Source organism: Sprattus sprattus (genome assembly GCF_963457725.1).
Source record: "Sprattus sprattus genome assembly, chromosome: 2".
In the NCBI taxonomy this organism is placed as follows: Eukaryota; Metazoa; Chordata; class Actinopteri; order Clupeiformes; family Clupeidae; genus Sprattus; species Sprattus sprattus.
Genome location: NC_137921.1, coordinates 32,597,666 through 32,625,172, shown reverse-complemented (window position 1 = coordinate 32,625,172; position 27,507 = coordinate 32,597,666). Strand labels below are relative to the sequence as shown.

Below are 27,507 nucleotides of genomic sequence, written 5' to 3'. Positions count from 1 at the left end.
AATCTCCCCCTCCTCCTCTTCCATAAGCCTCCTCATATAGGATGTTATATTTGTAGTAGAACCACTACTAGATTTCAAAATACCGCCGAGGTGAACCTTCCATCTTCTTTAGCACATTGTTTACGCTCAATCTATACCCTTCGATAGTAATTTGCCCTTTATTTTCCCTTATGTGATGAAGTACTTTTAAAGGTGTTGTCCTTGATTATAATCCATTATACTTTTTGTGAAATTCAGGGCTTATTCTCCTCACATTATTCTAACTGTCTGGCCAGTGTGTACAGTCTTTAAAAACTCAAATACAAAGTAGCTTGATCTACACTGTTACAGCCAGTAAACAAGGGATTCTCATGCTCCAGTGGTGCTTCAGGAGGGTGGAGTTCAAATATCAAAAATCTTTTGGCAGCATCAAGGATTACACCTTTAATGGCTTCTGGATCCTAGAGTACATAAAGTATTTTTACAAATTGTCCCTTTACTTCCGATATAGCTCAGTATACAGTACCAGTCAAAAGTTTGGACACACAAGTGTTTTCTTAACTTTTATTATTTTCTACATTGTAGATTAATACTGAATACGTTTAAACTAGAAAAGAACTTATATGGAATGCTGTACTAAACAAAAAAAGTGTTATCTACAATGTAGAAAATAATAAAAGTAAAGAAAAAACTTGTCAACAAATGAGAAGGTGTGTCCAAACCTTTAACTGGTACTGTATGTATACCCATATTTCCCATTTGGCATTCACCATTTGGCACACGTGTTAGTCCCATTAAGGTGTGTGCCATATAGTTCCTTACCCTGAGCAAACCCCACTACGTAAAATGCCCCCCCCCCCCCCCCCCCCCCCCCCCGCCTTTGATTGCCCTGGAAGTCCCCACTGCATTGCCATGCGAACACTGAGAGATAGTCGGCCATGTCGCTGGTAGGATGGGGCACCTGGAAGTCAGCTGACATATCTCACCCACATAGCCTGCCATGCCAATGCCCCACTAAGGTCATAGTGCTCGCTCGTGTGTGGAGAACAGTGTGGAAAAATAACTGCACTGCATGGAGTGGAGTGTCCGCCAGCTGCATGGACTGTGGCGACTAGGCAGTGAGGCGTTTCTTCAGCTCTGCCCAAACACCATCTGAGCACCTCAAGTGACCCTGTAGTGACACTTTGTGACCCTGTAGTGCCCCTCTAGTGACCTTGTAGTGACCCTTATGGTTGAGTTTCCAGTGGGCTTTAAATGTAAGCTTAGTGAAGGGTCACTGTTGCCATATTCTTGCTTAGTCGCCTCACTCCCCCATCTCTGGTATAGTTTCTGTGTGTGTGTGTGTGTGTGTGTGTCTGTCTGTCTGTCTGTCTGTCTGTCTGTCTGTCTGTCTGTCTGTGTGTACCCCTGTCTTTTGCCCCCCCTCCCCTCCCCACCCCCAGCCTCAATCATTCGCTGGTGCTCTGTAAATCTCCCTGTGTCTTTGTCCGACTACATCACAGTTGCCTTGCAGGTGCTGAATGATTTCATAAGCTGATTTTGCGTAATTTCTCTCTCGTGTGATCAGTGATAATTGAGTCTCTTCCAGGCCTTTTGTACCTCTTCTCTGTGGTGAGATTCAGCATTGATTTTGCACAGAGCAAGACTGAATGAATGAGTGAATCATTTCTCCCGTATGCCTTGCCTTAATGCCTTTCTCGATTGCTCTATTGGGTGTTCAATGCACATGGTGGTTGCTGATGCTATGAAAAATGAACCAAATCATGTTTAACAGCATCAAAGGGATCTGTGGACATTGTGTTTGGCTCCATAATGTTGTCCTTCTGTCCTTTCTCCACCCGTAGGCTTCCGATAAAGAAAAAATTGACCAGCTTCAAGAAGAGATTCTCCGCTCTCAGGTGAGTTTCCCACTGTAGACGAGAGACAGAGGGAGAGAGAGACAAACGTTTGCCAATAACACACGCTGTCCGATAATTAACACTGTTACGATACTAAATGCGAGCTGTAACTCCCACATGGCAGATGAAGTACCAGCGCATGCTGGAGCGTCTGGAGAAGGAGAACAAGGAGCTGAGGAAGGTGGTGCTTCAGAAGGATGACAAAGGCATCCATCAGAGGAAGATCAAGGTGAGCTCATTCTACTCATGACATCAAACAAACATGTTCCAACAAAACAAAAACTAAAATATAATCACACACCTAATTGTAAAAGATCTATGCTATTTTATGTGATGTGTTTCAATAAACAAATGTATATATAAAACATTTCTATATACTGTATATTTTTAAGCAAAGAGACTTGATGTTCCTAACCCTGCGTCTGTTAAAGATGGTGGTTAAAGAACCAGTTGCTCTTTAGGGGTGGGTATTGCCAAAGAAGTCAAGATTCGATTCGTATCACGATTCACATGCCACGATGCGATTCTATCACGATGCATCGCGATACTTGAATTATTGCGATGCATTGCGAATTTTCACTGAACACTGTTAGAAAAAAAATAAGCCATTACCAGTGGCTGACTGGCTGTGTATGATCTGGATAGTGTGTTCAATTGATAACTCAAAGCAACTCAATTCATACATAGCTGTATTTATTGAAACGACTTTTGGAGGTTACTTAACACAAATATTATTATTACTGGATACACTGCATGTTTTGTTTATGAATGACTTGTCGCAGTATCGCGCGGCCGGAAATGCTTGATGTTCGCCAACCATTCATGCAATTGTAATTATTCATTTTTTATTTTTTGTATTATTAATAATCGATACTTGACGTCAACAATCGATGCAGTAGATTGTGAAAATTAGAATCGCGATGCATCGTCATGACGATTATTTGGCACACCCCTAGCTCTTACCAATGGTTCAATCTGTATGTGTCCAGCCAAAGGCTGGTGTTTGTGTGTACTTGCAGCACCAGTGTGAAGGTATATAGATACATATTATTATTTTTCTTTCTTTCATTCCTTCCTTCTGCAGAAGTCCCTAATTGACTTGTACTCAGAAGTGCTGGACATCCTTTCTGACTTTGACTCCAACTACAACACTCAAGACCACCTGCCGAGGGTAAGTGTCCTGCCTGTATTCAGATTGCACATAGAGTTTGGGTTGAATATTAACAGACAAGGTATGTCTAATGGAACCAGATTTGTTATTAGCAGGTTGCAAGTGCTGAGATCCTAGATTTGACCAATCTGCCATTTTATTATAGATAATATCAACAAAGACTCGCATAGCTAACTTTGTTACATTAGGGTAATTTCTAGAGTAAGGCACTGGCTGCTACAGGATTAAGGGGTTTCCGTAGGTTGGGGCTATCTAATGTGTCAGGGTGCTTCTGTCCTGGGTTATACTAATGTTGCTGATGCTGTCTAATGTTGACACACAATAGCCTGGTCTCTCTGCTCCCATTAATGAACTGCTGTGGGATGCGTTGCTAGGTGGTGGTGGTTGGAGACCAGAGTGCAGGGAAGACCAGCGTGCTGGAGATGATCGCCCAGGCCAGGATCTTCCCCCGAGGTTCGGGCGAAATGATGACCAGGTCCCCTGTCAAGGTGAGATAATGGGAATCAGAGCTCAGACACAAGGACCGTGGCAACCTGGATAAATGGACTCCAACAACCAGACGTCCTGTTCAATGAGAGGCCAGGGGCATGTACAGCCCAGACGAAGCGTAGCGAAATGTTTATTTACACAGAAACGCTGGTGAAAACCTTGTTGTGTTGCACAAGCATTGCAACTGTGGGAGCTGAGAAGGCCATTCTTTGCTTTCTTTTGAAGAAGTTTCAGATCCTGATGAAATGGGGTTGAAATGCTTTTTCTTATCCTGCATTTGGAAATGAGTATTTTGATCCTTTGTTCACACTCCCTTTGTAAATGAGGGGATTTATATACACGTGGCTGGTGATTGGGTAACACAATTGACACCCGCCCAACAAGAGAAAATGTACCTCAAAAGCCTGTTACACCACACCATTTAACACTGTTTTGAGGAAACATGTTGTTCAACCAAGAAACTGTGGAAAACAGTGCGTACTGTTTTACACACTGAATGAGCCCATGGTTATCCTCACAGATAGGACAGATGGTTGTAGTGATCATTCTCTATGATCCTATTCTCTATGGTTTATGGATGGGCAACATTAATGTTTGTAGTGTGTTGGAGTTTGGTTGTTGGCTCTGTTCTGGTCAATATGGGGGTGGAGGGTGTTCTGTCAAACTCGAAACTGTACAACTTGTGATGACTTGTGAGTGTCAATTACAAACTGAAAAGTTTTAACATGTTGACCAATATGTCCCCATCCTTCCTAATTTGTGTGCCATAATGTAAAGTTAGCTGTAGGCTATTTGTACAAACAGATTGTGTATGTAACATCGTATCTTAATCAGTGACAGGCGGCTAAGCTTATTCTTCACTCATGTTTGTACCTAGAGAAAAGTGCTAGCTGTGTCAGAGGGACGGATTCTAGATGCCGTCTTAACTTTTGTGCCTTCCAATCATTTTGGATGAAATGACTGACAGTAAGTTTGATGTTTTTGCCGTGTGTCTCCCGCTGTTCAGGTGACCCTCAGTGAAGGTCCTCACCATGTGGCCATGTTCAAGGACAGTAGCAGAGAGTTCGACCTCAGCAAAGAGGAGGATGTAAGTGTCACTGTTAGGCTCACACTCACCACATTTGGGTTTAATTGTCTAGATTTCTTTCATATAGGAGTGGGTATGTTATGTTACTATTTTTGTTCCCTTTTTTGCGTTTGTGTCCGGTCGTGGGAGGGTCTCTGTGTGCAGGCTCTCCATTTTGTGTGTGTGCCTGTGTGTGTGCGAAGGAGAGAGATGCTGATCTTGTTAGGTGCTTTAAGTGCTGTGTCCTCTGTTTGTGTGCAGCTGGCTGCCCTCAGGCATGAGATCGAGCTCAGGATGAGGAAGAGCGTAAAGGATGGCCAAACCGTCAGTCCAGAGGTAAATACACACGCACACACGCACACACGCACACACACACACACACACATACGCAAATAACCCAGGCCTCCAATACATCAGTCACATAATAAGACTGTGACACACTCTCTCTTGAAGACTGAGTTTCCATACTCTTTTCATTTAATCTCTATCTTTTTTTAGTTGGTCACTGTTATTCACACTCTCACATTTGAGTCTTGCTTTCTCAGTGAACCTGCAGTATATCACAACTCAGTCTAGCTGCTAATATAGCACAGACTGGTACAATTTCCAGTGAGTCCAATGGTTTATGTCACATGTGTGTGTTGACTGAAGTTGGGTATTTGTGTTAAACAGACAATTTCTATAAGTGTCAAAGGCCCTGGAATCCAGAGGATGGTGTTGGTCGACCTGCCAGGTGTTATCAATGTGAGTCTCTCTCACACACACACACACACACACACACACAGGTACAGACAGATTAGAGGTATTGGGTACTGAAGTCTTTTGTCTTGTGCATGTGTAGACTGTGACCGCTGGTATGGCTGCAGACACCAAGGAAACCATCTTCAGCATCAGTAAAGCGTACATGCAGAATCCCAACGCTATCATCCTCTGCATTCAAGGTAGGCCCTCTTACATTTTACACCCCATAATATTATTCCCCAGGCAACCTGACACCACACAGAATGACTTGTTACATTAAGAACCAAATACTTGTTCGCACAAATAGGTGGTACATTCAAGGACTTTTGAATTGGAAATGCTTCTAGCAGATTGAAAAAGAATACGTTCTTGAAAGAGGGACATTTGGGGTCCTGTTCTGCATCTAATGGATTCATGTGGATTGGGTGGCCATATTGTGAAGTGTGGGTGCGTTTCTGTTCAGAAGTTACCAAGGCAACATTTAGAAGGCGACGCTTGATGCAGCCCAGTGTTGAGGTCAGAAACACACTTCATGCAGCCCAGTGTTGAGGTCCGAAACACACTTCATGCAGCCCAGTGTTGAGGTCCGAAACACACTTCATGCAGCCCAGTGTTGAGGTCCGAAACACACTTCATGCAGCCCAGTGTTGAAGTCAGAAACACACTTCATGCAGCCCAGTGTTGAAGTCAGAAGCCACACAGTCATGGTTTGCTGTGCCCCCCTGTCAGATGGTTCAGTGGACGCAGAGCGCAGCATCGTCACTGACCTGGTCAGCCAGATGGACCCCCAGGGCAAGAGGACCATCTTTGTCTTGACCAAAGTGGACCTGGCCGAAAAGAACCTGTCCAGCCCCAACAGGGTGAGTGAGACATGACAGATCACATAACCACACACAATTTTAACACCGACAGTAAATGAAAGGTGCTCTGCACTGAACGGCCGGCAGAGGGCGCTCTCATACCACTCACAGTAGCGCTCTGAAGTGATCTTTGAAAGTACTGCCATGGATGAATGGATGCGGTGACAAACACTTACTAGTTTTATTTTGTAGATTCAACAAATAGTTGAAGGCAAGCTGTTCCCAATGAAGGCGTTGGGGTACTTTGCTGTGGTTACTGGCAAAGGTAAACAAAGCTGTTGTTGTATTTACAAAAGTGTTTGAATCTAAAATAACTATATGACCAACAGTCTAAAATGAGTTTCATTACTTAGAGTGTTATTTATGTCCTTCCAGGAAGCAGCAGTGAAAGCATTGACTCCATCAAAGACTACGAGGAGGATTTCTTTCAGAGCTCGAGGCTATTAAGGTTAGATTTTCCCAGGAATGAAAGTAGTGAATGCACACAAGAGCACACAAACGCTTCCTTGAAAACCAAAATTGTTCAACGTATTCAAACTTCACTAAAGCATTCCATCAACAAAAAAAAGAATTGCCTTCCATTTCCTGTTATGTGAATCATGCACTCTGATTGGCTGCCTGAGGTGACTGGCACTGTGTTGTGTTGTGTTGTCATCAGAGACGGCATGCTGAAGGCCCACCAGGTCACCACTAAGAACCTGAGCCTGGCCGTGTCCGACTGCTTCTGGAAGATGGTGCGGGAGTCGGTGGAGCAGCAAGCCGACGCCTTCAAAGGTGAGATGGGAGAGGATGCTCATCCGGGTTCAGAGGTCACAGACCTGCGTGACCTCCACTGACCCCATGCGGGTTCAGAGGCCACAGACCTGCGTGACCTCCACTGAGGTCAGCGACCCTCAAGGTTACGCAGAAGTTCTGTGCAGCTGTCGCTCTGTATGACCCTATTCCATATGGTACACATACTGTGTGCACCACGGATATTAACTTATCATAGCTGGTGGTTTTCTTCCTGGGTGGATGTGTGTGGAGACTTCAAAATGCACAATGTGACCGTAGCAAAGGCACCTCCCACCACTTTTTGAACACGTGTAAGCAAAGTCCTACAGTTCACTATTCAGACTGAGAAAAGAGCTGCAGTGACCGAATCAGGCCACACAAAAATACTCTCTACTCCAACTAACAATTGCACCGGCCTTTCCTCATGATCTATCTCTCTCTCTCACACACACACACACACACACACACACACACACACACTCTCTTTACACAGACCTCACCTCAGTCCACACTTGAGCTCACCTGGCGCACTGTGTGGCGTCCCACCGCCAATTACCCAGCCTGCCTGGCCCCGGCTCAGCAGGAGGCAGATTTATGACCTGGTGGGCGTCTGCTCCTCTTCCCCATTGTGTGGGGTATCGATCGCTAGCGCAGCTCCTGGAGCCGGACCAAGAACCAGAGCAATTAGCGTCAGCCCGCCTGTGTGAGCCGGGGTGTGTGTGTGTGGGGGGAGACGGCAGCCTGCCAGACTCACGGCTCTGGTCCCCCCGGTTAAAAGGAGTGGAGCCAGAGGGTGACGTGCTAACTCTTGAGTTCTAAACTGCAGCCACATTGATCTCTGGGTCACAGCGCCATCCCCGGTAGCTCTTGTAGGAGTGCTGGTGCGTGTGGGAGCCATGGGTAGGCTTCAGTTCAGTGGAATAGCGAATGGGAGACAGAGGGGGCGGCCATCTGTAGGGAGAAGCTTTGACACTGAGGGGGAAGGCTGCTTTGTTTTGTATTTGTGTTGATGTTTACTCACTGTGTTGATGTTTACTCACTGGCCTTCTCCTGTCTGCCCTCACATAATCGCGCTGTGCAGCCTCTCGCTTCAACCTGGAGACGGAGTGGAAAAACAACTACCCACGCTTACGGGAGCTGGACAGGGTGAGTCCCCTTAACCTTACTTAGCTAACCTGTGCTCACAGGCTGTGACCAGCGGTCTCTTTCTGGTGGTGCCATTTTCAGAACTTTGACAGCAGTGTTATGCTCTCTTGCCCTCTATCTCCATTGCTCTCAGAACGAGCTCTTTGAAAAGGCCAAGAATGAGATCCTGGACGAAGTTATCAGCCTGAGTCAGGTCACGCCCAAACACTGGCAAGTATTCTTCAAGTATTCCTTATCTTAACACAGAACACACACACACTGAAATATATGTATACACACTCATAGGAACACACACACACACATAAACAAAACAGTAGAAGGAAAGGAAGCACAATTCATCACTCTTATTTCAAGCAAACCCTTGACCCAAACAGCAACCAATTACCTCCGTCGCTCTGACACACTGTGAACTTCACAAAAAAAAGAGCCTGGCTTACCCCACACCTTGAGCAGAAGCCTTTTAAGATGGGGTGCATCGTGTGTGCGTGTGTTTTTGTGCGTGTGTTTTTGTGTGTGTGTTTTTGTGTGTGTGTGTGTGTGTGTGTGTGTGTGTGAGAGAGAGAGGGACTTTGAGAATGGGCCCCTGAGGGAGAGGATCTTAAATGGAATAGATCAGAGGTACAGCGGAGGCCCCGGCGAGCTCCATCAGGCCCGGTTGAATCAATGGCATGATGAATGGGCCTCGGGTCAGCCCAAGCCCACACCCGCGCTAGTTGGTGCTATCGGTGCCACGCCGTATCGACACGCGGCGGCTGAACAAAGCGGCAGGGAAACTATGAAATATGAGCGGCGGCGTTATGATAAATGGCCGCGTGGTGGCCAGCGGGAGACTCCGAAACGGCTCCACTGGCTCTATTGTCATCCAGCATCCCCTCTAACCAGAAGACCCACCCCCCGCCCCCTTCCCCCTCTATACATTGGCCAGGTTTCGCTATGTGTCTGAATGCTGATGAAGCTTAAAGGTCTTCCTCATCAATAAGGCTCCGAACCAGGAGCTCCCAGCAGGGAAGTGGTGTGTAGGTGAGGGTTATTGTTGGTTGTTTGAGGCCAGTCAGAAACACACACTCTCCAGATGGATAAAGCCTCAGACCTTATTGACAAAAAAAAAGAACATGGTGCTCAGAAGAATAAGTGCTTAGGCCATATGTGCTTCCCCCCTCTTACTGATCTCTTGACCTGTGCAGGGAGTCCATCCTGCAGAAGAAGTTGTGGGAGAGGGTTTCCACCCACGTCATTGAGAATATTTACCTACCGGCTGCCCAGACCATGGACTCCGGCACCTTCAACACCACTGTTGACATCAAACTGAAGCAGTGGACTGACAAGCAGTTGCCCCACAAAGCCTTGGAGGTAATCTTCTCTCTCCACTGAAGTTCATTAGCTTTTAATTTGTTTTATTTAATTGATGTTTTGCTTTATGAGCAGTTCCATTTAAGATATGTCTACAAGCATGATGTATTTTAAAAGAGACAATTAAAAGAGGGTAATTGCACTCAACATTGCATCCTTTTTACTGTATTTATTAATAACGAACCGTACTTTACCTTTAATATCACCTCGTTAACTGCTATTTTCTTATGATTGAAGAGGGCTCTTAAAAATGCACTTAGTAAGACTTAGTTGTATTAAACAAGTTACTTCACAAAGATGTCACTAGAAAACAGTCATTCAAATGTTTCTTTGTTTTTATTAATTCTTCTATCCATAGACCGTATGCGTATTGCCCTTACGTCTCTCGGTTCTTTCACTCACGTGTCCAAACTGTTGTGTTGTGAAAGGTTGCCTGGGAGACGCTGCAGGAGGAGTTTGCCCGTTTCATGGCGGAGTACAAAGGGAAAGACCAGGATGACATCTTTGACAAGCTGAAGGAGGCCGTCAAGGACGAGAGCATCAAGAGGCACAAATGGAACGAGCGGGCCATGGACAGCCTGGTAAACACATCAGGCCTCAGTGGTCAAAACTCAAATATTCCATCCAAAGTAGGACAGTATTTACCTTGTCTTCAAGGGCTTAGTTTGCTTGAATTGGAGGTTTCCCCATGTCTTGAAAAGAGATCAGTCCTGTGAACACATAAAACTGCATAGGTTCCCACCAGAAGGCTCAATATTGCCTTTCATAGTGGGTGGTGTCTCCCAGAAATGCATACCTGCAGATTTTCAGATTGATGCAGAATTTTCCTCCTCACACTGTTGAATATTTTGACAGTCAACCTCATGAAAGATGACACTTCGTTGACAGTATGTTTTTTTCGTGCGTGTGTGTGTGCGTGCGTGTGTGCGTGTGTTTGTGTGTGTGTGTGTGTGTGTGTGGTGTGTTGTGTGTACATGCATTCAGAGGGTGATTCAGCACAACGCCCTTGAGGACCGCTCTATCACAGATAAGCCCCAGTGGGACGCCGCCATCCAGTTCATGGAGGAGACTCTGCAGTCCCGCCTCAAAGACAGTAAGACCTGCTGACTACACACACGCACACACACACACACACACACACACACACACACACACACACACACACACACACACACACACACACACACACTCAGGCCTCCTGTACCTTCACAGGGCTGAGTCCTGAGTCAGGATTCTGGTGATTTAAAGGCTGCTGACCTTTGGCAAGAAAGGTCCGGAAACCAAGAGTCCCTTTGACAGTCTAGAGCTGACAAGAGTCATCAGCCATATATAATGCTGTACCCCCAACGTTTGCACACACACACACACACTCAGGCCTCATTGGCCCATAGTCCACCCCCATAACACCCATCCCTATGGGCTTGAGCTGGCTCAGAGATTAGGTTTGTGGTACACCACTACTGTGGCTCTAGAGTGTATGAGGGCCTTAACTGGAAAACAGTAACCACACCACTACTATGTGAGTCCTGCAGCTATACCAAAAGCATGGATATGCGGGGGACATCAGTGGCTTTTAATGTGTATAAGTGATCATGTTAATGTGGAAAAGTAAGCCTCTTTAGGTCATGAAAGTGGAAGAGTGTTTTAGTTAGCTGTGGGAGTCTATGAAGGAAGACATCTGATAGGTAACCATGTAAAGCAATCTGGTAAAGCACTGAAGCATAGATTTGGAGTTGGCCACACTTCTAAATCTAAATCAAACTGACTTGTTGACCATCATCTTCACTTCGGTGCATCTGTCAATGTCTCCACCTAACAACATGGGGTTTCCATCTTAAATCTCTCTTTCTCCCCGTCATGCTCAGTCTGGATGCTTTTTTTCCCTCTCTCAGCTGAATCTGTAATTAATGATATGGTGGGGCCGGACTGGAAACAAAGGTGGATGCACTGGACAAACCGCACGGCAGACCAGGTCAGTCTGGGGGAACACTGTCTGTACCTCTCTGCCCTATGCTGTGTATGACCATAACCGTAGAAACAAAGCTTAAAGAGAACCTACATTTGTTAACTATGGGAACTAGGCTCTGTAAGTGTGGGTTTGCCACTTGCAAGCTCTGCATCGACTGGAGTATAGGCTATCTAGTTTATATATGGGCCATTCTACCGAATTCGTGTAATATGCAGTCCCTCAACAATAAAATCTATTTACAAAACAATTGGGTATTAAGGCATACATATTTACTAAGAAAATGTTATTGTCTATATAAACCCAATGCATTAAATAAGATAGTGATAAGCTAAATTTATACAAAATCATCATTTATAGGGTACTTTCTATTGGGAAGTAGCTGTCCCCAACCCTGACATCTAAATTTCAATGCCTGTAAATAACACTTTTCAATTTTTTTAGATTTTTTTTGTCAATTATCTAATTTCAAAGATCTTTATGATTGGGTTCAAACAGAACTTGGAATATTTAGATTTATTGTGGGTTTAATTTTTAAATAAATAAACTATACTCAAAAAATCATGTCCCCAGTTTTCATGTCACTACCGAAACACAAGAGTTTTAGTCTATTGGCTGAGCCTGTGTTTTAGCCACAACCCTGCATTTTTGACCATGCAGTGACACTGCATCCCTGTCCCTCATGGTTGAATGGTAAGTAGCTAAATCCCATAGTTTTTATATAAATGTGTTCCAAAGTCTGAAAATTTACGTCTAACCTTAAGAATTGTCACTACCGAAACCCATGTTTTCTTCAATTAAGTAAACCTTTTGGGGTTTCATGCAAAATCTTATGTTTGTATGTGTGTACACCTCTTCAAAGATTTGTTTGCAAGCCATGTGCTTGCTAGAATTCTTTATTTATGCTTAAAGTTAGCTAGAATTGTCACTACCGAAACATATGGTAGTGACCTGATGATTTCGGTAGTGACGAAATTAAATGGTTAGTAGTTCAATCCCATCATTTTTTATTAAATGTGTTGTGTGGACTAAAGGGCGGCCCAGAGCACCTTTGGAAGATTTTGGGAGAGAAATGAACATCCATCCAACAGTGCAGTCACTACCGAAACAGTGCAGTCACTACCGAAACAGATGAATTGTATAAATTGAACTTGAAGATTTGGTAAACATTTCTTTTTAATGGATTTCATTGTGAAAACCTTCAAAAAATATTTGTAAAAATTAGTGTTGCACCGATACCGATACCAGTATCGGGTGGGGCCCCTATACAGCACTAAAATGGTGGTATCGGTATCGGCGAGTACCAACAAATAGTGCAGATACTTTTTTTTTTTTTTTTTTATCAATGGTTTGGTCCCCAAACAAAACAAACACACAAAGAAACAATACAGGGTAAAACAAAAACAAAAAATACTGACCAAACTTTAACTGTATTGTGTTCAAAATCAGAAAAGCAACAGTGCTGCTCAGTAAGGTAAACCATCAATTATAGAGGACTAGTACTCAGTTATGTCTGAAGTGCTGAAACTGTCAAGAAATGTAATTTGACTTTCTTACTGTTACACTAGTATTATACATGGGACAAAAAAATTTAAAAATTAAAAATTTAAATTCAAACAGAGTGGTATCGGTATGGTATCGGTATCGGCCGATACTGCACAGCCAGGTATCGGTATCGGTATCGGATCCAAAAAATGGCATCGGTGCAACACTAGTAAAAATACTCTTCAGAGAAGGGAAGGAAACACAATCTGAACAGGTCAATAATAATACTTTTTTACTATAGTAAATGTGATGTTTTGGTAGTGACAATTTTTGGAAGAGGAAAAACATTCCAACACATTCTGAAAATACAATATAAAAATTGACTGTTCTTTGACTAGATATGTGTACTTTAGATATGGTACAATATACATAAGGACAAAGTTTTGGGAATAAAACATAAACCAATTCAAAATATTTCCGACCTGACTTTGCACCAATTCGGTAGAATGGCCCATATAATTTGAATGTTTTGTCTCTCTCTGATTACCTGAAGTAACTTCACTTATTTGATTTGTTGGTGTGTGTGTGTGCAGCACATTCGTAACGAAACCAAAAACGAGCTGGAGCGTCTTCTGAAGCTGCAGGAGGACCACACAGCCTACCTGGCCAACGACGAAGTCACCACCGTACGCAAGAACCTGGAGTCCCGTCACGTGGAGGTGGACCCTGTGCTGGTGAGGGCTGCTCTCATCATCCCACTCACCTGACCACCCCTTAAAACCACTGGCAGCACGTTGACTCCCACCTCAAACATCTCACACTCGAAAGACACAGTGTGTAAAATCTAAAAAAAAAACAATCATCTCCACACACCCCTCCCTGTCCCTGTTTCCACCCACCCAATCAGCTGCACTCCTTTGTTGACTGACATGCTGGAGACCCACTCATGACTGTGAGCTTCTTAGTCGTTAAAGGCCCGATGTCTGTGAGGCGTCAGAAGGGAATGTCTTTGTAATGAGGCCCAGACTGCTGGCTTAGCCTGGCTCAAAGAGGTCATTGGGAACGCATGTGTTCTTTCAAGCCTGTTTCAAACAAAAAAAAAAAAGAGATTTACTATTGCAACTTTCAGTGCCATTAGCACTTCAGTGTCTCCAAGTGAAGGCTCTGACGTCTTTATGTTGGCTTATCAAAGCCAGTCACAGTGGACATGTGGTGATCCCTCCACACTCAATCATACCTGCATCACCTGAGGTGTGCTCCCCCTGACTGACTGAAGTGTCTCACGACCGTCGCCACGGCCAGCGCGTTAAACCTCTCGGGTAACGTGTGATCGCGCGCACGTCAGCATCACTCCTACGGAGGAGCTGCTGTCGCAGCGTTCGCTGGAGCCCGCGAGCGAACACGTTCACCCCCCACAGACGTCAGGGCTGAGGCGCTCACGAGGAGGTGTTTTGGTGACCTCCTTCTCTCTCTATCTTTGTATATCTCATGCTTTCTCTCCTTTCTTTCCTTTCTCTCCATGTCCCTCTCTACTCTGGCAGATCAAGGACACATGGCACCAGATGTACCGACGACATTTCTTACAGAAAGCCCTGGCCCACTGTAACCTCTGCCGACGAGGCTACTACTACTACCAGAGACATTTCGTAGACTCTGAAGTGAGTCACCCTTTTGGGGGTTTGCTCTGTTTTATCAGCCTAGCCAAAATTTAGATTAACACACATGGCTGGCCCTTGAGTTCTGAGTAATAGAGTTTAGAGCGTTTGTTTGACGGTCTTTGCTTGTTTTTGGGTCTCATGTATCTCTGTGTATGTGTGTGTATCTCTGTCTGGGTTTGCGTGTTTGTGTGTGTTCGTGTGCATTTGCATTTGTGTGTTTTGTTTGTGTGTGTGTGTGTGTGTGTGTGTGTGTGTGTGTGTGTTGCAGCTGGAGTGCAATGACGTAGTGCTGTTCTGGAGGATCCAGCGCATGCTGGTCATCACTGGCAACACGCTGAGGCAACAGCTCACCAACACTGAGGGTACGTCTCCACGTGACCCTGCGTCACGCCACATGTATGGCTTTGTAGTGGTCTCAGCACATCATAAAGCTCCACACAGACATGCAGCCCCCCCCCCCATTAGAATACAGTGGAATAATTGAGTCAATGAATGGCAACACGTCTTGTGTGAAGTAAAGCGGAATATACATCTGCAGTGCAGATTGGTAACTGTAGCTGTTTTCAAACATGCACTTCAACCCTGAACTTGTCAAAACATTACTCGAAGGAGCTCTATGGGAGAACGCAAATGCCTGAATCAGGCCGACTTTACTCCTATTCTACTCAGTGGTGTAGTCCAGGGTATACGCAGGTATACGGAGTATACCCACTTATTTTTCAGTCAGCATTGCGTATACCCACTTCTCAAAACAGGGCGTTTGTCCTGTGCTGTATGGGCTGCTTAAAAAAATTGCAAAATTAAGAGTATACCCACTTCTCCAGGGACCACTACACCACTGATTCTACTTCAAAACATAGCACAACCACCTCACATTAGCTACTGTATCTAGCTATAGCTAGCTAAACTCAACAGCCACAATTTCTCAAAGTCGAATGTAATTCAACACAATTCAAGAGAAATGTTTGTGTGGTCTCTCCTGTGGCGTCCGTGTGACTACGGTAAACCAAACGGAAACAAACTGAGCTTCTTGACTGTGAGCTTCTTAGTCGTTAAAGGTGAGAACATGTCTGACAGACAAGCTCCTGTGTCGTCCTACATGGGTGGAAGTGGAACCCCATTTTCCGGAGTTCATACGAGAAGTGTGTGTGTGTGTGTGTGTGTGTGTGTGTGTGTGTGTGTGTGTGTGTGTGTGTGTGTGTGTGTGTGTGTGTGTGTGTGTGTGTGTGTGTGTGTGTGTGTGTGTGTGTGTGTGTGTGTGTGTGTCCGTGTGCCCGTGTGCCCGTCCGTCCGTCCGTCCGTCCGTCCGTCCGTCCGTCCGTGCGTGCATGGGCATGTGGTTTATGTCTGTGTGGTTTGTGTGACTGCAGTACGTCGCCTGGAGAAGAACGTGAAGGAGGTGCTGGAGGACTTTGGGGAGGACAACGAGAAGAAAACCCATTTGATCACCGGCAGGAGAGTGCAGTTGGCCGAGGACCTCAGTGAGTCACCCTACCTCCCCAACACACACACACACACACACACACACACCCTCAGCAAGCTCTATGACCAACAGTAGACCTGCACTGGGAACACCATTGTGTTTCAACAGACTCCAATGAAAACAGACCCATGCCAAGCACCACTCCAGTACACACACACACACACACGCACACACACACACACACACACACACTTACTAAAACAGACCCACACCAAGACCACCAGTGTTTTCTTTCAAAGTCTTGGCATGCAGTGATGATGAATGTCATCAAACAGTCCACACTCAGATTCCACCCTGGCAGGGCCAGTATGCGTGGGTTTGAAGGACCAGTTCCTGGCAAAGGCCTTTGAACTGTCCATGTGGAGTGCTTTGGCTTCAGTTTTCTATCCGCCCAGCAGGTGGCAGTGGAGCTCAACAAATCAGGTGTGCTTCAACCGTGCTGTGGTAACTGTAAGATGACAGCTGGGTGAGCCTCCGCAGCGAGTGACTGAGAGCTCTCTCATGTTGTCATGTGGAAGTTGATCAGTGAAAGAGGCTGCTGTGTGTGTGTGTGTGTGTGTGTGTGTGTGTGTGTGTGTGTGTGTGTGTGTGTGTGTGTGTGTGTGTGTGTGTGTGTGTGTGTGTGTGTGTGTTTTTTTTAGCCTGGATGTCTGTGGAAGACTTCAGGCGTCATGTGACGCAGTCTCATTCCAGTTCTCTTTCACTCTAAATGTAGCTCCATATGGTCTGCGTTTGGAACTCAACTTTCAACTAATCTGATTTTTCAATTCAGATTGTATCATGCTGACTTTATCGTACCGTGCAAATGTTGCTCTTATTTGAGCTCAGGCTGTATTTCCTTCATAGGTGGATATCCTCCACTAATATGCATAGACTCTTTGTGTCCATCAGCTACAGGTCTGCTTGAACTGACTGCTAGTCTTTATCAGCTGCTTATCTCAGTGCATTAAGCCTAGCCTTCGGTCTCTCTCTCTCTCTCTCCCTCTCTCTCTCCCTCTCCATCTGGTATCTCTCTATTTCTCTCTGGTTAAGTAGTCTGCTATCTCCTCTCTCTCACTCTCTTCACCTTTCCCTTTAGTCTTCCTTCTCTCTCTCTCCTCCTCTCCCTCCATCTCCATGGCTCGAGAGTTTAATTACTGCTCTTAAAGGAGAGGAGAGGAGAGGAGAGGAGTGGAGTGGAGTGAGGCGAGTTAAGAGCTGCTGGCTGCAGGCTGCGTGCCCCCTGTCATGTCCACAGCCTTGGAAACTGTTAAACAGTCCGCCTGATTAAACCAGCCATTTGGGCAAGCCCAGACAGGCAAGCCCAGACTTGTGCCCTTATTCACACACCTACACACACACACACACCTACTCACACACACTCATGCTCATTAACACAGTGCTGTTATTACACTGATGGCGTGGGGGAACTTAACAACGCCTCAGTGCAAACAAGGTTGTGTGTGTGTGTGTGTGTGTGTGTGTGTGTGTGTGTGTGTGTGTGTGTGTGTGTGTGTGTGTGTTTAGACAGTCGGAGAATGTGTTCATCTCTTCAGTGGTGGCGACTCAGTGTGTGCTGGTGATGTTAACAGCTACCCACTCGGAGAGCTTAGGGGGTGGAGAGCTTGTTGACGTTATCAAGGAGTGCCTCTGTCTCTTCCAGCAGTGTGGCCATGTGTCAGCAGGTCAAGTTCCGGGAGTACGCAAGGGGCCGCTGGGGTCTGCGGCGCGACACACATTTTGTCATCAGAGGGTGTACACAAGGCTACGTGCGGACGTCCGTGTATCCTCCAACTCTTTGGGTCTCGCGGCCACTACGCTACAAAGGCACCAAGCGCCAATCGGACTAGAAAGTAGTATGATGAGAACCACTAGGTGTCTAGCTGTCTGTGTGCACATCCACAAGGGGTAGAACCGAACCTTTAGAGACGGCTCGTATGTGTTTAATGCTTGGAGCAGAATGTTGTCGCTGATGATAAAGCAAAGCTAAATGCACCTTCCTTTTCTGTAGACTGGGATACTATGAATGAATGCCTCAGTATAAAGAGACTGTGAAGTAATCTAGCTTAGTCACATAGACATTGGGCCCACATTTTGACAATTAGCACGTTGCCACACATTGTGTGTCATTGTCAGACAGTGTAGAACTCTGACTAAACATTTCATTATGCTTTTTCCTTGAGTGTTTCTTTTTGTGGTAGATTGCATTTTGGCATAGATGACCCACATCAATTTCACATTAAGCAACAATTCTATAATGAGCCTCTCGGGTAGCTGAATGATCCATCTCAACAGTAGGTCACTGTACTTCGTGCTTCTGTCAACATCAATAGAAACGGGACAAACAATCTTTCTCCCCGTATTGTTGGGGTGTGTTGGAAAGCACTAAACTGTCACTAATTGCGCCGGGGAGCACAATGGGCGGCAGGTGGCTGTGTGTGTGCAGGCGCGGGGCAGAGAGGGCTTGTGTTTGCCCACAGAGAGTGGCTTCATTCTCCCCGAGACGGCCCCATTCTCCCAGGGTCCCCATGGGGAGCTGGCGCTTCACCGGTCACTGCTCACACAACTCCTGCTTTCTGTTTTTCTTTCTTTTCTTTCTCTCTCTCTCCCTCTTTCCCTCTTGCTGACCTCTCAGTGCCCACTGTTCTAGAACAGAGGACCTGGGCTGCATGCCTTGACGTGTGTGTGTGTGTGTGTGTGTGTGTGTGTGTGTGTCCACTCTGCTGTAGCACAGAACCTGTCCTGTTTGCCATGGTGTGTGTGAGAGGAAGAGTGTGTGTGTGTGTGTGTGTGTGTGTGTGCGTGCCCTTGTATATGAGTTGTGTGAGATGCTGATGCACAAGAGCTCACAGTTGACCCAGGCTGAAGAAAAACACAAAGGCACTCCCCTGACCTCCCACCTCTCTAGCAGTGGTCTTTATGCCAGTGCAGGCAAGCCTGGGCATGTGTGTTTGACGTGTGAGTGAGAGTGTGTGTGTAGCTGCTGCCTTTACTGTTGCTAGCACATGGAAAACACTTGAGTTTGCCCGTTATTGATGTTTGAAGAAGCAGGGGGGAGATTGCGAGAGGAGGGGAAAAGGGGAGTGAGGGAATGAAAAAGGGAAATGATTAGAGAGAGAAGAGTGACGGGAAAGAAAAAATAGAAAGAGAGAAAAAAGAGGGAGGCAGAGCGGACTCCTACTAAGTGCTCTAACGCGGATAATTGAATGAACACGAGGGAGACGTGCTGCCAGCCTGCCTTTGTTGTTATGTCTCCCAGGATCTTTCTCTCTCTCTCACACACACACACACACACACACAGACATACAGATAAACAGATAAACAGATAAACACACACACACACACACACAGACATACAGATAAACACACACACACACACACACACACACACACGGACATACAGATAAACACACACACACACACACACACACACACGGACATACAGATAAACACACACACATTCTTTCATTCCCTCCATTTCTCTTGCTATCTTTCTCTCTCTCCATCTCTCTGTTTATCATACAGTACAGTTGAATGATGTGGATATGTTGACAACCAATGGATGTAAGAAGAGTTATTGCGTGTGTGTGTACGTACTCTTCTGTCCACGAGTGCTATGAGCCAATGTGGCAGGCAGGTGTCTTCTGTTACACCCAGCTGGCAGCAAGGTTTACCCCAACGTCAGCACACGCACACACACACACACACACACACACACACACACACACACACACACACACACACACACACACACACACACACACACATCAGCTGTCAAAACCAGCCTTGAGCCCAGTTCACCTCACTTCCTCCTCCTGAATCAACACACACGCTCCTGCACACACACCCACACACCCCTGCCAGAGGGCCAGAGAGAGGGCAAGAGCGAGCGGGTGAGCATGGAGTGTGCGAGAGAGTGAGAGAAAGAGAGAGAGAGAGAGAGAGAGAGAAAGAAAGAGAGAGAGGTAAAGAGGGAGCCAATATGCTGTCAGAGGCTACTCCTGCACACTCCATGCCCTGCAGGGCAGAAAGGCAGATAGGCGTTCCCAGACTTGCCTAGCCTTGCAGTCGTGTTCCTGTGCGAGGCGGCACAAGTTTGACACGTTTGATGTGGAATGAGGCGGCATCTGCCCCACCCTGCCCATCTGCACCCTGAGCTTCATCACCTCACCTACCCCCTCTACCCTTACCCCTACCACCACCCTTGCGCTGAAGAACTCTCATCCAGATCTAGAGATCTCTGTGCCTACTCCACTGAATTCAACTAATGGGGCGATGTGCCTTTACGCCCTCCTATGTCCGGAGTGCAACACTTCCTTGGAGAAATGGAGTGAAGGAGGTCCATCTTAAGCGGCCTCTTTAAAGACAAGATGAGTCGTGGCCGAGAGCGCTGGAGCGGACCTCAGTGACCCCACCCCCCCCCCACCTCCTCTGGCCCCTCGTCTCCCCGTCTCCACTCTCTTCTACCTGTGCTGCCTGACAGCGGGCTCGCTTCTGATGTGTGGCTGGTCCAGGCCTGTACCTACTCATCACTCTCCCTCCACATTCCCTGACAGCCACCCAGTGTGCGTGTGCGTGTGCGTGTGCGTGTGTGTTACAGAGGGGGATTTATCCTGAGAGTAATGAACTCTCAACAACAGCGTCTCGGTGTGCATCTGCCACTTAGGGGTGCAGTGTGTGGCTCTGTGCTAGGCTGAAACTGTAGTCTGACTCCAGAGTCGGTGCGAGCCGGTTAGTGTCTGGCCCCACACACACACACACACACACACACACACACACACACACACACACACACACACACACACACACTCACACTCACACTCACACACGTCAAACACACATGCCCCATGCTTTGGGGTTGGACTGAGCCCAGGCTAGGGGAAGTGGGGAGGTGTATTTAGGGCTCTAAATTGGGCTTGTCTCTGGCAGGAGTACACACACACACAGTGCTGTGCTGTGCAGTGAGTGTGGGAACAGGGAATTAGGCTGCTCCTGGGATGGATTGAGGTTGAGGTGGGGATGTGTGCAGCCCACCCTGGCAAGACAGGATTGGACAAGAGAAGATTCCAGATCCCGCTCGGCACACACACACACACACACACTCGGGTGGGGTTTTGTGTAGTTTTCTGAGCGTGTTCGCATGCCGCCGTCAGCCCTCAAAGTTTTTCCCCGTTTTTTTGTTTTTTTGTGTCTCTGTGCTTCATGCGTTTCCCTTGTTACACTCCTCCCTTTTTGGCCTTTCCTCTCACATGCTCAGAGCAATCATTACCATTCCTTCTACCTCGGTTTCGTTTCTTCTCTTCCCCTCCCTCTCTCTCTTTCTCTCTCTCTCTCTCTCTCTCTTCTGGTCTATTGATTGGAACAGGTCATCCAAGTCAGACCAGATAGTTGACCTCTGGGTCAGGTGGTTGAGGCTTTAAGCAGTGAGGAGTACTGGTCCGTGTGTGTGTGTGTGTGTGTGTGTGTGTGTTGGAGACTGACCTGCTCCTCACCTTGTTTGTCTGTTTGCAGAAAGGACTGGTTTTAGAGGGGGCTGGTGGATGTGGTGAGGGGTGTGTTGCTATGCGAAGCACTTCCCCTGACAAAGCACATGCTCTCCCCTAAGGGTTAGGTTGGAGTTTGCAACGATGTGCCCCACATGCACACGCACATACTCGTGCACACACACAAACACACACACGCAGGCAGGCAGGCAGGCAGAACTCTCCTCCGGTTTCACGCAGGATCCCGTGTGTGTGTGTGTGTGTGTGTGTGTGTGTGTGTGTGTGTGTGTGTGTGTGTGTGTGTGTGTGTGTGTGTGTGTGTGTGTGTGTGTGTGTGTGTGTGTGTGTGTGTGTGTGTGTGTGTGTGAGAATCAGTATACGAGGATATGGTGTACAAACAGGGCTGCGTTCGGGCCTGTCACTGCGGCATGCCATCTGTGAGGGCGTTAAGTGTGTGTGTGGATCTGTAAGGATATGTAGGGGGAGCAAGGGTGTCTGCCTGTGTGCACACATGTTTGTGAGTTCCAGACTTTGCATGGATATGTGTGTGTGTGTATTTGAATAAGGTGTGTGTGTGTGTGTGTGAGGTGTGTGAGAGAGAGAGTGTGATTAAGTGAAGGCATGCGTATGCGTGCGTCTAAGTGTCTCTAACCCCAGCTGGAGATTGCACGCCAGTGCAGCTGCATGGCTGCTTTCCTGCTGCTGGAGCTAAATGCTCTGGTCTGGAGCCGTGCCCGCATCTAATGCGCGACTGCAGGCCCGTCAGGAGACCCAGCCGCACCGTCCAACACCACACCCCACCCCACCCCACAGCATGGCCCCTCTAATTCCCTAATGGACCCAATTCAATTCCACTGAGGGCCACCGTGCAGCTTCTCTGTTTTTAGCTTCAGCCAGATCCCTTTAGACAGCCCACACTGGGAGATGGGGTGCGTTCGCGTTCGCGTTCGCGTGCATGTGTGTGCGTGTTCACGAATACGTTTTCCCTCCACTTTGTTTTATGTAGGAAAATTGTAGTGTCAACTGCCACACTAATCTTTTTTTCTCCTCTCTCGTCCAAACGAACACACAATGGAAAAGTTCTCTGGCTGCCTGTTTCCAGGTCCCATTGGCTTGGCGCCAGAGGCTTTTACAGCAGAACATTTTCTCGCGCTCGGAGGGGGCATTGGCAGCTTCAGGGAACTTAGCTGGGGCTTATGTGCAATAGATGTGTATTTGAGGGGCTTGAGTTGTGTGATATGTGTACAGTGAGGTTTGTTGGGCTGTGTGCTACCTTGTCTCTCTCTAACGCAGTCCAGATGTGCAGGTATCAAGACAGTCGTCATGGGGGTTCTCCTTTGGAACTGAATAAGTATCATTCTCTCTCTACCTCTCACCCTCACTAGTACCCTCACTATCATTCTGTCCCTCTCTTTCTCTCTCTCATTCTCTGTCTCTCTCTCTCTCTCGAACAGCTCGGCTTGGGTTGAAAAACAATCTGCTTTCCAGTAGCACATTCACGTCACAACCCCCACATGAAAACACGCTAAACATACTTTGTCTGTACGTTTTGGTCTATTTATTATTAAAGAAGACAAAATATAGGTTAATATATTGTAATAATATATTATGCATTGCACACATAAGCACTGAGGGTCCAGCATGGGTCCACGATCATGGGCTCATGATCGCTCGCTGATGATGTTTCCAAAGTCAATGAGTCATTGTGTTCAAAAATCATGGTCTCAATATTGACCACGATAGTTGTGATAATTGAGCTACCCTACATATATGCATTGTATATCTACCTTTTATGTTCTGTGTTTTAATAGATTTTGGATCTGGTTATTCCACATAGAGGTTCTTGCAGTCATTCTGCACTGTAAGCCAGGTTCAGCTGTCGCTGACCTAGAGCTAAATGGTGGGGCTGTGTTCAGACCTGCTGCTCTATTGCCTTTGAACTCCTCCTCTCTCTCTCACTCCCTCTCTCCCTCTCTCTCTTCCTCTTTCTCTGGTCTTCCTGCGCTCCTTTCATCATCTCCCTCCGTCCTCATGAAGGGGGGAAAAAAAGGAGGACGAGATTAACAGGGCTTACACCAAAAGTGTTCCCCTCACTTCCTCTGCCTGCTCTTGTGATGGATACTGTAGGAGTGCCCGAGACACTGCGTGTGTGTGTGCTCAGGGTTTAATGGTGTTTACTCTAGGCATCAGGTCACAGCAGAAGCTTGGGAAAGAAAGAGTGTGTTTGTGTGTGTGTGTGTGTGTGTGTGTGTGTGTGTGTGTGTGTGCGCCTGAGTCCTCTGACTTCCTCTCAGTGTGTGTGGGTGTGCAGCGTGCTTTCTTTGGCCTTTCTGTCTAACCTAATTGTTGACCAGCTTTTTTCTCTTTTTTGTCTCACTCCTGAGCCATTGGAAGCTGGTGCCATGTGTCTGTTGCATAAGCTGCAGATACGATCTGCTGACCACTTATGTTATCGGGCCCCAGTCCTGAACAGCAGAGGTGTGTTTGTGTGTGTGTGTGCCAGAGCCCCATCTCCTACTTTACTCGAACTTCTGAATGTCTTAGAAAATGAATCGTCTGCCTGGGAGTTAAGCCTCTAACCTGTCAATCTCATGTGTCCTGGTGCTATGTTTATGGCAGAAAAAAAACCTACTTGTATCTTCTTGGTGCTCTTGGTTCAGGACTGGGAATAAATGTCAAGCTGTATAACTTAATGCTTAATGGAAGCAACAACTCTGAGCTTTGTGGGATCTTCATAGTGCTCTTTAAGTTTTCACAAGTCCTACATAGGGGGTTGAGGAGCGCAGTGCCTGTCACGACAAAGGATTGCATTAGGGAGCAAAGCGTGGTCCAAGCCATCCGTATTCTGGCGGTCAGGAAGGCTTCTTAGGAGATGAGTGCAGAGGTTTAGAGTGGTCCAGCAGCTATTTTAGATAGATGTGCACTTCTCTCCTTTCATCTACAGCCAACTACTATCAGCTCTCTTCCCTCATTCTGTTGTTTCATACTGCTCAGCCTCTCCCACACTTACTCACATTCTCTTCCTCTCGCTCTGTCTGTGACACACAAACATACATACACACGCATACACACACACACACACACGTACTCAGTCACTGTCTCTGTTACACACACACACACACACACACACACACACACACACACACACACACACACACACACACACACACACACAGGCTATCTTTGTCTCACACTCAGACATACAGGGCTCCCTGATGTTAAAAGCACATGTAGGCCCTGCCCTGACTGTGACCGAGAGATGTTTATGCCCCTCTCTGACAGGCCGAGAGGAAACGGCTTCCGTCTCTGAAACGGCGGGATTACTGACCCCGGATTCACACGTGTGTGGACACACACACACACACACACACACACACACACACACACAAAGACTCATGCTTACACACACACACACACACACACACATAAATCCACTTGACACCCACCTTTCTAACCCTAACCCTCACTCAAGCTGTGAAGCTGGGGCGCTACTCATGCCAACATCCTCTCCTCTTCCACTCTGCTCTTCCATCCTCCTCTCTCCTTTCCCTGTCCTGCGTTCATCCATCCCCTCCTCACCTCCATCTCCCTTCCTCTTCCTCTCTTCTGGGTGTATAAATCTTGGAGCGTTAGTCCCATCTTTTCTCCAAAGCAGCAGAGAGAGAGAGGCTGGGGTGATATATGTGTGGCGTGGGCTTCCGTCCCTCCCGTCCGTTCTCATTGCTCCTGGGGTCCTCCAAAGGCCCATTTCAGGGGCCACAGATGTCACTGACTCTGGCGGCTGGGTCCTCTCTGGGCCCCTGATACACTGTTCATCTCCTCCACAAGCGCTCTCATGCACAAGTATCGCATATATACACTTGTGGTCTCACATACTCACACCCACACATTGACTGACTCATGTACCTAGAAGCGAACACACACACACTCACACACACACACACACACTCTTGTACACGTGCATACGCACGCATACACACACCCACAACCTCTCTCAGCCCAGGAAAATAATGGGAAAGCCATCCACTTCCTTTCTCACATGATAAAAATAGAGCACGCCGTGCGTCTCTCCAGGACGACACGGCTGCAGCTGACATGCTGTCATTCCTGGAGTATTTCCCAGGGTGGAGGTGGCTGATCTAGGTCAAGTCCCATTCCTGCTCCCCTCATCTGCGACGCAGACACCTGGAAGATCCATGCTTAATGCTAATATGATACCAGCAGTCTTGTTATTAATTGTAGTTGGAGCTGAAGCTAATGGAATCTTAATACATACAGTACCTGTCAAAAGTTTGGACACACCTTTACACGTTTAGAGAAATGTTTTCTTTACTTTTATTATTTTCTACATTGTAGATTAATACTGAAGACATTTAAACAATCAAATAACACATATGGAATGATGTACTAAACAAAAAAAGTGTTATCTACCATGTAGAAAATAATAAAAGTAAAGAAAACATTTGTCTAAAAAATTAAAGGTGTGTCCAAACTTTTGACTGGTACTGTACATTGTTATCTTGATAGCAACCAAGGGCCGTGAGTTAATAGATACACCGTGGGTTCTTACACGTACGAAAGAAGAGCATCGTGTAAAGCTGTTTTGATTACTAGCACACATTCGTTTGGCAGTTGCATATCATGCGCACAGACCTAAGCACGATTCATGGACATTGTTTTGAAAAAGGTGTTCTGCCCCTTCTTTAAAAATTGCAAACTGCATCTTGGTTTTCAACCAAATAAAACCTCTACACAGGTTCACAGCATCATTTTGGCCACTCACTAAATGACTTACTAAATGAACTGATAATTTAATTTGTCAAAATATGTTATGAAATAGTAACGCATGCAACTACTAGTCTAAACCGCAAAGAAAGTGAACGATATACCCAGTATCCTGTCATTCATTGGGGTCTTAATGCTCAACAAATAGTTAGACAGAGAAGTAATATTTTCTTTGTGTTTTTTATGACGTAGTACTCCGTTTAGACCACTGATCATTGCGTTCTCCCATTTAGCATTCTAAAACAGCCTAATGTCTCTCGGTATAGTGGCCTAAAGCGTCTACAAATGGGTTGATTTTGTTTAACCTTTCTTTTTTCACTGTTGATTAAATATGTTTTGTTGCTGACACAGGGTAAAGCCTAAAGCCTTTAGGCTACCCAACCCTAGTCACCTGTTTACTTACCGTTTCACTATATTCTACATAAATCATTTCTCTAACTCAGTGGTTCTCAACCTTTTTTCAGTTTTGTACCCCCTGTGAAATATTTTTTCAGCCAAGTACCCCCTAACCAGCGCAAAGCATTTTTGATTGAAAAAAAATATGTTATACACAGCTCTATGCCATCATTGTCTGATTTATTAAACTGTCAGCACTGAAGATTGAACATTGAATATTGTTGCATTGAACTGAGTGCGTTTGCAATTACATTTTAGTAAGAAACTTGTGCTTGTGCTTCGCTGAAAATCTTTGTCAGTCTTGGTGGCAAGGAGGCAACTGCTGTGATCAAGCTCTTCTCCAGGCACAGTCTGTTTCTCTGCTTTGTTTTGATCACAGTCATTGCAGAGAAGGAGGCCTCACATAAATATGTGGAGGCATAGGGTAGTAGCTGCTCCAAAGCTTTCTCTCCCAGGTCAGGGTGCTCCTGCTTCACACACATCCAAAACTGTGTGAGTGTGGATGTGGCAAACTTCATCTGGAGTCCACGGTCAGATGACACTTCCATGAGTGTTTCCTGATTAGTGACAGAGCTTCCACATGCTTCGGACAACAGAAATGGGTTTTTCACCCAATCCAGCTGTGTAGATTTCTCCTCCATGTCAGGAAAGGAGGAAATTGAAAATTAAAATGTTGAATCAAATTGGTCTAATGTCCCACGATGACCAACTGGACTGGAGCTCTGTCCACATCCTCACTAGAGAGAAATCCCCCTGTGCAGAGGCTCTTCTCCACAGCTCTGCTTTCTTCGGGAAGCC

General features: G+C 46.3%; 1 protein-coding gene across 7 annotated transcripts in view; it reads left to right on the top strand.

Annotated features, from left to right (window-relative positions):
- The window catches only part of opa1 (OPA1 mitochondrial dynamin like GTPase), a 48,663-nt gene that overhangs the window by 8,013 nt on the left and 13,143 nt on the right, over positions 1-27,507 (top strand). For all 7 annotated transcript variants that reach the window (XM_080832840.1, XM_080832837.1, XM_080832836.1 and 4 more), the window contains 22 exons: positions 1,824-1,877; positions 2,002-2,106; positions 2,962-3,048; positions 3,423-3,536; positions 4,544-4,624; positions 4,865-4,939; positions 5,276-5,347; positions 5,445-5,544; positions 6,074-6,204; positions 6,397-6,469; positions 6,580-6,652; positions 6,863-6,978; positions 8,060-8,124; positions 8,258-8,334; positions 9,309-9,474; positions 9,903-10,055; positions 10,459-10,567; positions 11,367-11,446; positions 13,519-13,659; positions 14,467-14,583; positions 14,852-14,945; positions 15,954-16,064. In XM_080832840.1, coding sequence (XP_080688966.1) covers positions 1,824-1,877; positions 2,002-2,106; positions 2,962-3,048; positions 3,423-3,536; positions 4,544-4,624; positions 4,865-4,939; positions 5,276-5,347; positions 5,445-5,544; positions 6,074-6,204; positions 6,397-6,469; positions 6,580-6,652; positions 6,863-6,978; positions 8,060-8,124; positions 8,258-8,334; positions 9,309-9,474; positions 9,903-10,055; positions 10,459-10,567; positions 11,367-11,446; positions 13,519-13,659; positions 14,467-14,583; positions 14,852-14,945; positions 15,954-16,064 — 2,194 coding nt within the window. The remainder of the gene's footprint in view (positions 1-1,823; positions 1,878-2,001; positions 2,107-2,961; positions 3,049-3,422; positions 3,537-4,543; positions 4,625-4,864; positions 4,940-5,275; positions 5,348-5,444; positions 5,545-6,073; positions 6,205-6,396; positions 6,470-6,579; positions 6,653-6,862; positions 6,979-8,059; positions 8,125-8,257; positions 8,335-9,308; positions 9,475-9,902; positions 10,056-10,458; positions 10,568-11,366; positions 11,447-13,518; positions 13,660-14,466; positions 14,584-14,851; positions 14,946-15,953; positions 16,065-27,507) is intronic.